This window comes from Cervus canadensis, chromosome 18 (genome assembly GCF_019320065.1).
Source record: "Cervus canadensis isolate Bull #8, Minnesota chromosome 18, ASM1932006v1, whole genome shotgun sequence".
Taxonomy (NCBI): Eukaryota; Metazoa; Chordata; class Mammalia; order Artiodactyla; family Cervidae; genus Cervus; species Cervus canadensis.
In genome coordinates, this window is record NC_057403.1 from 10,776,067 (window position 1) to 10,788,644 (window position 12,578).

Genomic DNA, 12,578 nt, shown 5'->3' on the forward strand with positions numbered 1-12,578 from the left:
ATTGAACTTAGGCCTTATACCACAACTTGGCAGGCAGTATCCACAATACAAATGGCAAAATCAAACAGAACCCAATATGACTACAGAACTCTCAACAATTCCCAAAGGCAGCATCAGAAATCATCTATAAGGGCCTTACTCATGCTGACTCTGATCCTTGTCTCAGATTTAAAACAACAGAACCGTGTGTGGATCTCAGATACACATAGTCCCATGGTACTTCTGTGCGGTCCTTGATGTAAGTCAGCAATGACAACCTTTCTCTGTTCCCTTACCCTCATTCAAACTCCAGCCCCATTACTTGCCTACCCCAAGCCTAGTGATTCTTACAGAGGACCTTATTGCTCGTGGCCATATGACTAGGTTGAATGAAACACGCCAGGCACCACCAAAGTTCTCACAAAACTTGGTGAGCTGATAAAGTGGTAAAGAAGTACCAGTTCTGGCCTGAGTGCCATATGGATGAATTATCCCTTGCTTCTACATCCACCTCATGTTAACTCTTCTCTTGGAAGCTTTGGCTGCCTGCCAGACTATCCTGTCTCATACAGCAAAACTTCCTGGCCATTTACTTACATTTATGAAGTAAACGACACCATCACACATGGAAGCAAGCAAGAAACCCAATCCTCTGCCCGCTTCTTCCATACCTCCTCCCTAAAAGATCTGCACCACAACCTGAAGCTTGCCTCTTCCAAATGTTGAGACACAGGTCATTCAGTTTGGTCTACACTGTAGTTACATTTTAGATGTCTCTAACCTGAATCACTCTCAAGAATTCCAAGCTTGTACATCAGATGTTCATTTGATGCCTCCACTCATTGGTGTCTAAAATATCTGATTCTTAACATGGTTAAAACAAAGCTCCAGATAAACAATGAATATTACACCTACTACCAACCTGCTATCTCCACTGATGCAGCTTCCATCTCTACAGCTGCAAAGCCAGGGCTCATCTCTGGTACCTGCGTTTCATTCCCTCACCACCCACTTTACAAAATCTAGCTGCCTCCTCTAAAAACATGCAGCCAGGGACTTCCCTGGTGGTCCAGTCATTAACACTCTGTGCTTCCAGCACAGGAGGAACATGCAAGATCACGGATTGCAGAACTAAGATCCCACATGCTGCATGGGATGGCAAAAAAATAAAAATAAAAACATGCAGCCAGAATACAGCCACATTTCCCAAGGCATGCCCCTGCTCCATTAACCCTCACCTGGGCTATGGTAGTAACCTCCACAATGATGGTCCTTCTTCCTCTCTCAAGCCCACAGTTTTCCACTCTAAAGCCAAATGAAACCTTAATCACATCACCTCCATCCCACGACCCAAACTTCTAGTTTCCTCTAGAACACAAAAATTGACATCTCAGGCAGTTGTTCCTCTCCTGACACCAACCCACCTGCTATTTATTCCTACCCAAAAGAGAGGAGACCTGTGGGTCCTGAATATTCCTGAGCTCAGTTTTAAATCTAGGCATTTGCACATCTTGGGTTAGGTTGACCTTACACACGTTTACCATGACTGCCAGAAATGGGAACACCTCTCTATATAACCTCTAGCATGGACTTAGGACGGTAGGCTTGGCGTTTTTCAGGAACCTCGGACTCAAGGAGGAGATAAAGGACATTAAGCATCTCCTGTGTGAGTGTGTGCTAAATCGCTTTAGTCGTGCCTGACTCTCTGAAACCCCATCCTAACAGGATCCTCTGTCCCTGGGATTCTCCAGGCAAGGATACCGTGGGTTGCCATGCCCTCCTCCAGGGGATCTTCCCAACCCAGGGATCAAACCCGCGTCTCCTGTATCTCCTACATTGCAGGTAGATTCTCTACGCTGAGCCACCAAGGAAGCCCATTAAACATATCGGGGCGACAACTCCAGGGAACATGGGAGCGACAGCGGGCGAGTGAGGCAACGGGACACCCCCTACCTCCCTGTTCAGGTTCCATAAGCACTTCTTTAACCCTGAGAATTGTGTGAAGAGGAAGGAATGCGTCCAATGTGGGATTCCACCGTTCACCGTCTGTACTCCTGCCTGGCCATGGAAGCCAGCTTACCTCAGGCTTGTAACCTCTGGGGCTCAATGCTCAGTGCTGCCTCTTACCAGCTGTGGGGCGCTGAACAAAGATTCAACCTCCCAGGACCTCGATGTCCTCATCAACCCTCTCCACCCTGTTTTTCCTTTAAACAGCTCTTGGTGATTACATCCCAATAACGCACTACCCCGGGCCTGACTGCGCTAACATTCTTCTTTCCGGTAAGCAGAAGGCTGATGCTAGGTTTCCGGAATTCTCCTGCCTCAGTCCGACTTCCAAGCCTCTGCACCTACCGGCCCCTCCGGCAGACCCCATCTCCCTTGCGTCATCACGCTGTCTGTCAGACGCAGGGCCCCAAACAGCACCGCCTGTACATCCTGGAGCCCCGACCTGGGCTGCGCCCACGTGAGCAGCCGCCGCGCGGGGCTTTATGGTATGATGGGATGAAGGCGGTGAGGGCCCGGAGGACGAGCATTTACCTGAGGCTGCTCCCTCAGCGCCGCCGCCGCCGCCGCCATCGGACTCTGGGGGTAGCGGGGCTAGGAGAGGCGGAGAGACCCGGGAGCGGCGGACCCCAGGCGGTGTCGCCGAGGTTCAGACCCGTCCCTTTGCAGCAACGACAGTACCCCCTCTCGGACCTTCCTGTTCCCGTCCCTCGGGTCCTGCCAGCCCTCTCATACAGAACAGAACCGGCGGAGTTAAAATGTCCACCTTAAGGAGGAGGCCAGAAGTCCCGCCCCTTAGGATTGTTCCCCAGCGGAAATAGCTTTTTTCTGCGCCATCATTGCCTCAGCAGCGTCGCCTTTGACGCTGGGCACTCTGGGTCTTGTAGTTCCCAGTTGCCAGGAGAAAAGGCCTTCGTCCACCTCATATGGCGCCAGGGAATGACCTCTCCCAAGCCATGCCAGAGCAGTGAGTCGCCGCCTTTAAAGGGGCCAAACACCATTGGTAGCGACGCGTTTTGCAACTGACCGCCAAGGAATCCATGCCATGAATTAAGAAGACACGTCTTTCCCAGAACGCCAAGGGCGCCAGTGCAAATTCACGAAATATTTTGTTAATTTTATCTTCAGTTCAGTTCAGTCGCTCAGTCATGTCCGACTCTTTGCGACCCCATGAATCGCAGTACCCCAGGCCTCCCTATCCATCACCAACTCCCGGAGATTACTCAAAGTCATGTCCATCGAGTTGATGATGCCATCCAGCCATCTCATCCTCTGTTGTCCCCTTCTCCTGCCCTCAATCCCTCCCAGCATCAGGGTCTTTTCCAATGAGTCAACTCTTCGCATCAGGTGACCAAAGTATTGGAGTTTCAGCTTCAACATCAGTCCTTCCAATGAACACCCAGGATTTATCTCCTTTAGGATGGATTTCTCCCAGCAATCTTGATTCCAGCTTGTGCTTCTTCCAGCCCAGCATTTCTCATGATGTACTCTGCATATAAGTTAAATAAACAGGGTGACAACATACATTTTATCTTGAGTATCTGTAAATGTTTTTGGTTATAAGGCAAATATTTTTTAAAAGTTTCCTTTATGCCCTTGACTTCCCTGGTGGCTTAGAGGGTAAAGTACCTGCCTGCAATGCGGGAGATCCGGGTTCGATTCCTGGGTCAGGAAGATCCCCTGGAGAAGGAAATGGCATGCTATTTATGCCACTGGGCATAAGGGCATCATTGAAAATGCTCATGCCAGTCTACCTCAATCAGAATCACTGGGGGAATTTTATTCCAGAGTCCTTATCAGACCAAATAAACCACTTTATGTAGGGTCGGACTGGTTACACTGAAGTAAAACTTACCTGTTTCAAAGAAATCTAAACCATACGATTTTCCAAACCTTGTCACAGGAACTGGATAGTACACTATGGGTTGCACAAATAAGCGTAGCCATGTCTTAGGAATGGGGGTTCTAGTAGAAGATGGAAATATTCAGGATATAGAGTGAGTGTAGGCAGTATAGCTTTCAAGATCCCAATGGGGTTACAGAGGAAGTTAGATAGAGGGGGATGGGAAAGGAAGCTGAAAAGAGTCCTCCATGACGGGCATCTAGATTTTCTGGAGGTAGCCAACCTCCATAAATCCATAAATCCAATATGGATTTATGCCCTTATGATTCTCATTTGTGGAATTGTAATTTCTTTTTGGATACTGATCTTAAATATAGCAAACTTGTGGAAGTGTCATGAATATGCCAGATACTAATGTTACTTTTTGAAATTCTTTTATGTAATCATAGATTCTCAGATAGGCTTGAAAGTGAAAGAAAGTGAAAGTCACTCAGTCGTGTCGGACTTTTTGTGACCACATGGACTATAGAGTCCATAGAATTCTCCAGATCAGAATACTGGAGTGGGTAGCCTTTCCCTTCTCCAGGGAATCTTCCCAACCCAGGGATTGGGACCAGGTCTCCCGCATTGCAGGCAGACTCTTTGATTCACCAGCTGAGCCACCAGAGAAGCCCAAGTGGGTTTTCAATTATTTTAATTCTTTAATGTCTGTGTTAAAGCACCAGTTACAATGTATAGTATATTTGATATAGCACCAATAATGAGAGCCTTGTCTGCTTGATAATTTTAAAGCAAACTTTCTTATATTACTAGAATGCTAATTTATTGTAGTGTTTTCTTTGGTACATTTTGACTAATGATGTATATATTTGCATGTTGTGTTGTTTTCTAACATGAATGGATCTATTTTTCTGCACTTGTTAATATGAACATGTTTTATAATTCGTTAGTATTATGTTGAATGCTATTAATGTATTTCTAATACTAAACCATTCTTGAGTTACTGAGATGCTTTCAACTTGTATTACATTCTGGAAACACAGCTGAATTTAGTAAGTTTTATGAGACTGCTATTCTAGTACCATAAAATTAGTTGAGGAATATGAATCTCTGTAAGATTTAGAATAAGCTTAGATTCCTCGTTTCAGCAAATGATTCATGTAACTCCCTTCCTATGAATCAGGGTCTTTCTACAAATCTGTCAGATATCAAGTATCAGCAAGTATCAAAGAGATTTGGTATTTGTTAGTTTGATCAAAAAAGACATGCGTTTTAGGGAGGTTTAAGAGGGAGATGACATATGTATAGCTATCAGACATATGTATATGACTGATTCATGTTGATGTATGGCAGAAACCAACACAATATTGTAAAGCAATTATCCTTCAATTAAAAATAAGCCTTAAATAAAGAAAGACATGCCTAGGAGTTTGACTTATTGTTTTATTTTGTTATTTTATTTTTTAATAGATTTACTGAGTTATAGGGCTTCCCTGGTGGCTCAGAGGGTAAAGCGTCCGCCTACAATGCAGGAGACCTGGGTTCCATCCCTGGGTCGGGAAGATCCCCTGGAGAAGGAAATGGCAACCCACTCCAGTACTCTTGCCTGAAAAATCCCATGGACGGCAAAGCCTGATAGGCTACAGTCCATGGGGTCGCAAATAGTCGGACATGACTGAGCAACTTCACTTCACTTTCACTGAGTTATGATATAAAACTGTAAGATATCAATGTGTACATCTTCCTCATTTGACATATGTATACCATGTGAAACCATTCCTTCATCTAGTTAATTAATACATCATCACCTCATATAGTCATCATGTATATGAGAGAACATTTATGTTACACTCTCTTTAGATGTATCAATTATACAATATGGTTTTATCAACATTACTCATGGTTTTACATTAGATCCTCAGACCTTAGTCATTTTATACCTGGAAGTTTGCTCCTTTTCACCAACCTCTCCCTATTTCTTCCACCCTGCCTCACACCAGTAACAACACTTATACTCTTTATTTCTATGAGTTTGACTTTTTAAGATTTTGCATAAAAGTGATACCACAGAGTATTCGTCTTTCTGTTTCACTTCTTTTACTTAACACAATGCATTAAAGATCCGTTGATGTTGTCACAAATAGCAGGAGTTCCTTCATTCTTGTGGCTAAGTTGTTGTTCAGTCACTCAGTCATGTTCAACTCTTTGCAACCCCATGGACTGCAGGCTTCCCAGTCCTCCACTATCTCCTGGAGTTTGCTCAAACTCATCTCCATTGAGTTGGTGATGCTATCCAACCACCCCATCCTTTGTCACCCCCTTCTCCTCCTGCCCTCAATCCTTCCCAGCATCAGGGTCTTTCCCAATGAGTCTGCTCTTCACATGAGGTGGCCAAAGTATTTGAACTTCAGCCTTAGCATCAGTCCATCCAATAATATTGAGGGTTGATTTCCTTTAGGGTTGACTGGTTTGATCTCCTTGCAGTCCAAGGGACTCTGAAGAGTCTTCTCTAGCACTGTTATCTGGAATTGTTGGATACTAGGGTAGTTCTTTTTTTTTTAAATTTTTTTGTGAAAACTCGACTTTTTTCCATAGTGGCTGCACTAATTTACATTCCCAGAATTGATGCACAAAAATTTCACATTTCTCAACATCCTCTCTAAAACTTATTAGCCTTTGTCTGTTTGATGTTAGCCTTTCTAATGTGTGTGGTGATATCTCATTACAATTTTCTTTGTGTATTTAGTGATACTGAACACATTTCCATGTACTTGTTGCCCATTTGTAGGCTCTCTTTGGAAAATATGTTTATATAGTTTCACTGTTTATTTTTTAATTGGATTATTTATTTACTTTGCTATTAAGTTGTATTAGTTCTTCTTATATTTTACTTATTAACTACTTATCAGATGTATGATTTGCAAATATTTCTTGCTATTCTGTACATTCCCTTTTCATTTTGTTGATAGTCTTGGTTTCCTGTGCTGTGCAGATGCTTTTTTAGATTGATGTAGTCCCACTTGCTTATTAATATTTTTCTTTTATTAGTTGCTTTTGTTGTTAATCCCCCCCAAAAATCAATGCCAAGGCAAATGACAAGGAGCTTTCGCTCTATGTTTTCTTCGAGGAGCTTTATAATTCCAGGTGATGTGTTCAAATTTTCCATCCATTCTGAGTTGATTTTTGTGTATGGTGTAAGATAGGGATCCAGTTCCACTCTTTTGTATGTGTCTCTCCAGTTTTCCCCAAAACAATTTTTAGAAAAGACAATCCTTTCCTCATTGTCTATTCTTGATGACTTTAATGTAAGCAGATTCACCATATGTGGACCTATTCATTTCTGGGCTATATATTCTGTTCCATTGGTCTACATATCTACCTCTATTCCAATGATGGATTTAAAAGCTTAATTCTAAACCCTCATACTATACTGGGAGTATAACTGTGTGTTTCTAAACTTCTATACACTTTGTAAATATCTATTGGGATTAAGTTCCAGGTGGTAAAGAATCTGCCTGTCAAGGCAGGAAATGCAAGAGATTTGGGTTGGATCCTTAGGTAGAGAAGACCCCCTGGAGGAGGAAATGGCACCCCACTCCAGTATTCTTGCCTGAAAAATTCCATGGGCAGAGGAGCCGGGTGGGCTACAGTCCATGAGGCCCCAAAGAGTTGGACCTGACTAACCAACTGGGCACTTCACAATAAGCTGTAATGAGGCTGTGTCCTTCCTATTCCTCCATTTACAGAATCTTTACAATAGGGTCAAGGGTATATTTCAGTAAATCAGAGACTTGAATGATTTCCAGTTAGCTAAGTAGTTCACCAACTAACTTTTGCCACCGCTAGTCATAAAGTCATTTCTAACCCAGTCATAACTGAATAATTTTATGATGAAACATTCTCTTAAGCCACTTTAGTAGTGTCCAATTCTTTGTGACACTATGGACTTTAGCCTGCAAGGCTTCTCTGTCGATGGGAGTCTCCAGGCAAGAATACTGGAGTAGGTTGCCATGCCCTCCTCCAGGGGATCTTCCTGACCTAGGGATTGAACCTGCATCTCCTATGTCTCCTGCATTGGCAGGTGGGTTCTTTACCAATAATGCCACCTGGGAAGCATTAATATAACATTATTAATGTTGATGTATATTGAAATATTAATATAACATTATTATTTTGTCTGATGACAGATATCTAATGGACACTGTTAAGCAATGAATCCATAGTAAATAAAGAGGCTTATTTACCACATATTTACCATGTGACATGACCGTACCAATGTCACAAAGTCAGAAGTAAGTCCTGTCTTGGTTTGCTAATTTGTCTTTTTCAGTTATTTCATTTCTTTCACTTCTATCCCATTATGCATTTTCTTTTGTTTGGCCAAGCCATGGGCATGCATGATTTTAGTTCTCCCACCAAGGCCTGAACCCGGGGCCCTAGCAGTGGAAGGGTGGAGTCCTAACTACTGGATTGCCAGGGAATTCCATTATTCATATTCTATTGCCTCTGTGGCAAATTATTACAAACTTAGAAGATTAAGACCATTTTTGTAGATAATACTTAGGATCTTGGTTTTCTACCTACCCTGGAAATCTCTTGTATTTAGTCTTTTGCTGTTCAAAGTGACTATTGAGATAGTTGGATTGTTGGATTAATATCTACCATGCTGTGTTGTGCTCAGTCACTCAGTCACGTCTAATTCTTCACGACCCCATGGACTGTAGCATATTTGTTACTAATTTGTATTCATTGCCATTTTCCTTTGTTTAAAGTAAAAAAAAAAATTAATTTATATTTGTTTGTGCTGGGTCTTTGTTGCTGCATGAACTTTTCCTCTAGTAATGGCAAGCAGAGGCTACTTTCTGGTTGCAGTGTGTGGGCTTCTCATTGCAGCAGCTTCTCTTGTTGTGGAGCACACGCTCTAGATTGCACAGGCTTAAGTAGTTGAAGTGCATAGGTTCAGTAGTTGTGGTTCCCGGGCTCTACAGCACAGGCTCAATAGTCGTGGCACACGGGCTTAGTTGCTCTGTGGCATGTGGGATCCTCCTGGACCAGTGATCTTCTGCATTGGCAGGCAGATTCTTTACCACTGAGCTACCAGGGAAGTCCCTTTATTCCAATTTTTGTTTTCCACTCTTTTCCTGCTTATGTGGTTTTCATTATTTTATGATTCCATTCTATCTTGTTAGCATATCAGGTTATACTTCTTTGCACTACTGATAAAGAACCTGCCTGCCAATTCAGGAGATATAAGAGACATGGGTTTGATCCCTGGGTCAGGAAGATCCCCTGGAGGAGGGCACAGTAATACATTCCAGTCTTTTTGCCTGAGGAATCCCATGGACAGAGGAGCCTGGTGGGCTAGAGTCCACAGGGTTGCAAAGTCAGACACGACTGAAGCATCTTAGCACATGGACACTAGAGTTTTCAGTAAACATTGACAACTAAAACAAGTCCATTTTCAAATAATATTCTCCATTTCACAGATAGCGTACCTCATAATACAACAATCCCAGTTCTTCCCTCTAGTCCCTTGAATTATTGTCATTTATTCTACTTATAGTCAAATCCTATAAATTTATATATAGGATAACATATAATTATATTTTATATAATTATATAATATATATTATATTATATTATATATAATTATATAGGATAATATATAATCCTATATAATTTACAATTATACAGTGGAAGTGACAAATAGATTGAAGGGATTAGATCTGATAGAGTGCCTGAAGAACTATGGATGGAGGTTTGTAACATTGTACAGGAGGCAGTGATCAAAACCATACCCAAGAAAAAGAAATGCAAAAAGGCAAAATGGTTGTCTGAGGAGACCTTAAAAATAGCTGAGAAGAGATGTGAAAGGCAAAGGAGTAAAGGAAAGATATACCTATCTGAATTCAGAATTCCAAAGAATAGCAAGGAGAAAAGGAAACTTAAGTGAATGATGCGAAGAAATAGAGGAAAACAATAGAATGGGAAAGAATAGAGAGCTCTTCAAGAAAATTAGAGATACTAGGGGAAATTTTCATGCAAAGATGGACACAATAATGGACAGAAACAGTATGAACCTAACAGAAGAAGATATTACGAAGAGGTAGCAAGAATACACAGAAGAACCATACAAAAAAGATCTTAATGACCCAGATAACCACAATGGTGTGATCACTCACCTAGAGCCAGACATCTTGGAATGTGAAGTCAAGGGGGACTTAGCAAGCATTACTATGAACAAAGCTAGTGGAGATGAAGGAATTCCAGCTGAGCTATTTCAAGTCCTTAAACATGATGCTGTGAAAGTGCTGCACTCAATATGCCAGTAAATATGGAAACTCAGCAATGGCCACAGGACTGGAAAAGGTCAGTTTTCATCCCCGTCCCAAAGAAAGACAGTGCCAAAGAATGTTCTACTGAACAATTGCATTCATTTCTCATGCTATCAAAGTAACGATCAAAATTCTCCAAGCTAGGCTTCAACATTGTGTGAACCAAGAACTTCCAGATGTTCAAGCTGGATTTAGAAAAGGCAGAGGAACCAGAGATCAAATTGCCAACATCTGTTGGATCATAGAAAAAGCAAGAGAATTCCAGAAAAACATCTACTTCTGCTTCATTGACTACACTAAAGCCTTTGGCGGTATGGATCACAACAAATTGTGGAAAATTCTTAAAGATATGGGAATACTAGACAATCTCACTGGCCTCCTGAGAAATCTGTATGCAGGTCAAGAAGCAATAGTTAGAACCAGACATGGAAAAGACTGGTTCAAACTTGGGAAAGGAGAACATCGAGGCTGAATATTGTCACCCTGCTTATTTAATTTCCATGCAGAGTACATCGTGGAAAATGCTGGGCTGGATTGAAGCACAAGCTGGAATAGAGATTACCAGGAGAAATATCAATAAACCTCAGCTATGCAGATGACACCACCCTTATGGCAGAAAGCAAAGAGGAACTAAAGAGCTTTTTAACATAGGTGAAAGAGGAGAGTGAAAAAGCTGGCTTAAAACTCAACATTCAAAAAACAAAGATCATGGCATCAGGTCCCATCACTTCATGGCAAATAGATGGGGAAACAATGGAAACAGTGACAGATTTTATTTTCTTGGACTCCACAAAATCACTGCAGATGATGACTGCAGCTGTGAAATTAAATGATTCTTACTCCTTAGAAGAAAAGCTGTGACAAATCTAGACAGCATATTAAAAAGCAGAGACATTACTTTGCCAACAAAGGTCCATCTAGTCTAAGCTATGGTTTTTCCAGTAGTCATGTATGGATGTGAGAGTTGGAGTATAAAGAAAGCTGAGTGCCAAAGAATTGATGCTTTTGAACTGTGGTGTTGGAGAAGACTCTTGAGAGTCCCTTGGATGGCAGCAATCCAACCAGTCCACCTGAAAGGAAATCAGTCCTGAATATTCACTGGAAGGACTGGTGCTGAAGCTGAAACTCCAATACTTTGGCCACCTGATACAAAAAGCTGACTCCTCAGAAAAGACCCTGATGCTAGAAAAGATTGATAGCAGGAGAAGGGGATGACAGAGGATGAGATGATTGGATAGCATCACCAACTCAATGGACAAGTTTGAGCAAGCTCTGGTGAAGATGTTAAAGGACAGGGAAGCCTGGCGTATTGCCATCCAAGCAGTGAGTCGGACACACTGAGCCACTGAACAATTCTACTCACATAGAAGCATACATGCACAGAATATGCACACACATAAGCATACATAACAGGATGTGTTGTCAGTATTACTATTTCAAACAAACTGCTATCAGATCAATTAAGAACGAGAAAAATAACTTTACCTGTATTCCTTCTTCAGTGCTCTTCTTTAATTGGACTTTTTGACCTATAGTTTTGCTCATCTCTAATGAAATTTACACAGTTCTTGCAAGGCAGGTGCTATGGTCTGAATGTTTGAGTTGTTCCTCCAAAAGTTGTGTGTTGAAAGAACAGTCCCAAAGGTGCTAGTATTAGGAATGGGGTCTTTAATAGATGCTTCAGCTATAGGGTGATGGAGTCCTCGGAAGTGGAATTAGTGCCTTTATAAGAAGCTCCAGAGAGACCCCTAGCTCTTTCTATCACATGTGGACACAGCAAGAAAGCACCAGCTAAGACCCAGGAAGTGGGTTACCATCAGAAAACTCATCCATGCTGGTATCTTGATCTGGTACTCCACAGTCTCCAACTTAAAGGGAAAGAAACGTTCATTAAAAAAAAAAAAATAAACAAACAAGGCTGTGGTATTTTGTTATAACACCCCATATGAACCAAGATGGTAGTTTTACTGGGAAAAAAAAATTCCCTCAGTTTTTATTTCTCTTTATTTTTAAAAACTCTTTATTTTACATTGGAGTATAGCTGATTGACTTTAATAGGCTTTGCTTTCCCTGCACAATTTTTGAAGATTATTTATTATTGGTTACAGTGGGTCTTCATTACTGTACACAGGCTTTCTCTAGTTGAAGCCAGCAGGGGCTACTCTCTAGTTGCTGTGGGAAGGGTTCTCATTATGGCGACTTCTTGTGTTGCAGAGCACAAACTCTAAAGCATTCAGGCTTCAGTAGTTGTGGCCCGTGGACTTACCTGCCCCTGGCATGTGTAATCTTCCCAGACCAGGGATTGAACCCATGTCCCTTGCATTGACAGGCAGATTCCCAAACACTGGACCACCAAGGAAGTCCCCCTGAACTTTTTTTTTTTTTTTGAGGTGGTCGCTGTGGTGGTGGTCTTTGTT

At 42.0% G+C, this 12,578-nt stretch overlaps 1 protein-coding gene across 5 annotated transcripts in view; it reads right to left on the reverse strand.

Annotated features, from left to right (window-relative positions):
- LOC122420604 (zinc finger protein 256-like) overlaps positions 1-3,173 on the reverse strand; it is a 28,384-nt gene extending 25,211 nt beyond the window's left edge. For 2 of the 5 annotated variants that reach the window (XR_006263326.1, XR_006263324.1), the window contains exon 1: positions 2,518-3,173. Coding sequence is in view for 2 of the 5 variants with exons in the window: in XM_043435899.1 (XP_043291834.1) it covers positions 2,518-2,556 (39 nt within the window). In the remaining 3 variants the exon portion in view is untranslated. The remainder of the gene's footprint in view (positions 1-2,517) is intronic. The other 3 variants (XR_006263325.1, XM_043435899.1, XM_043435900.1) reach the window with 3 other exon arrangements.
- Positions 3,174-12,578: the final 9,405 nt, after the last annotated feature.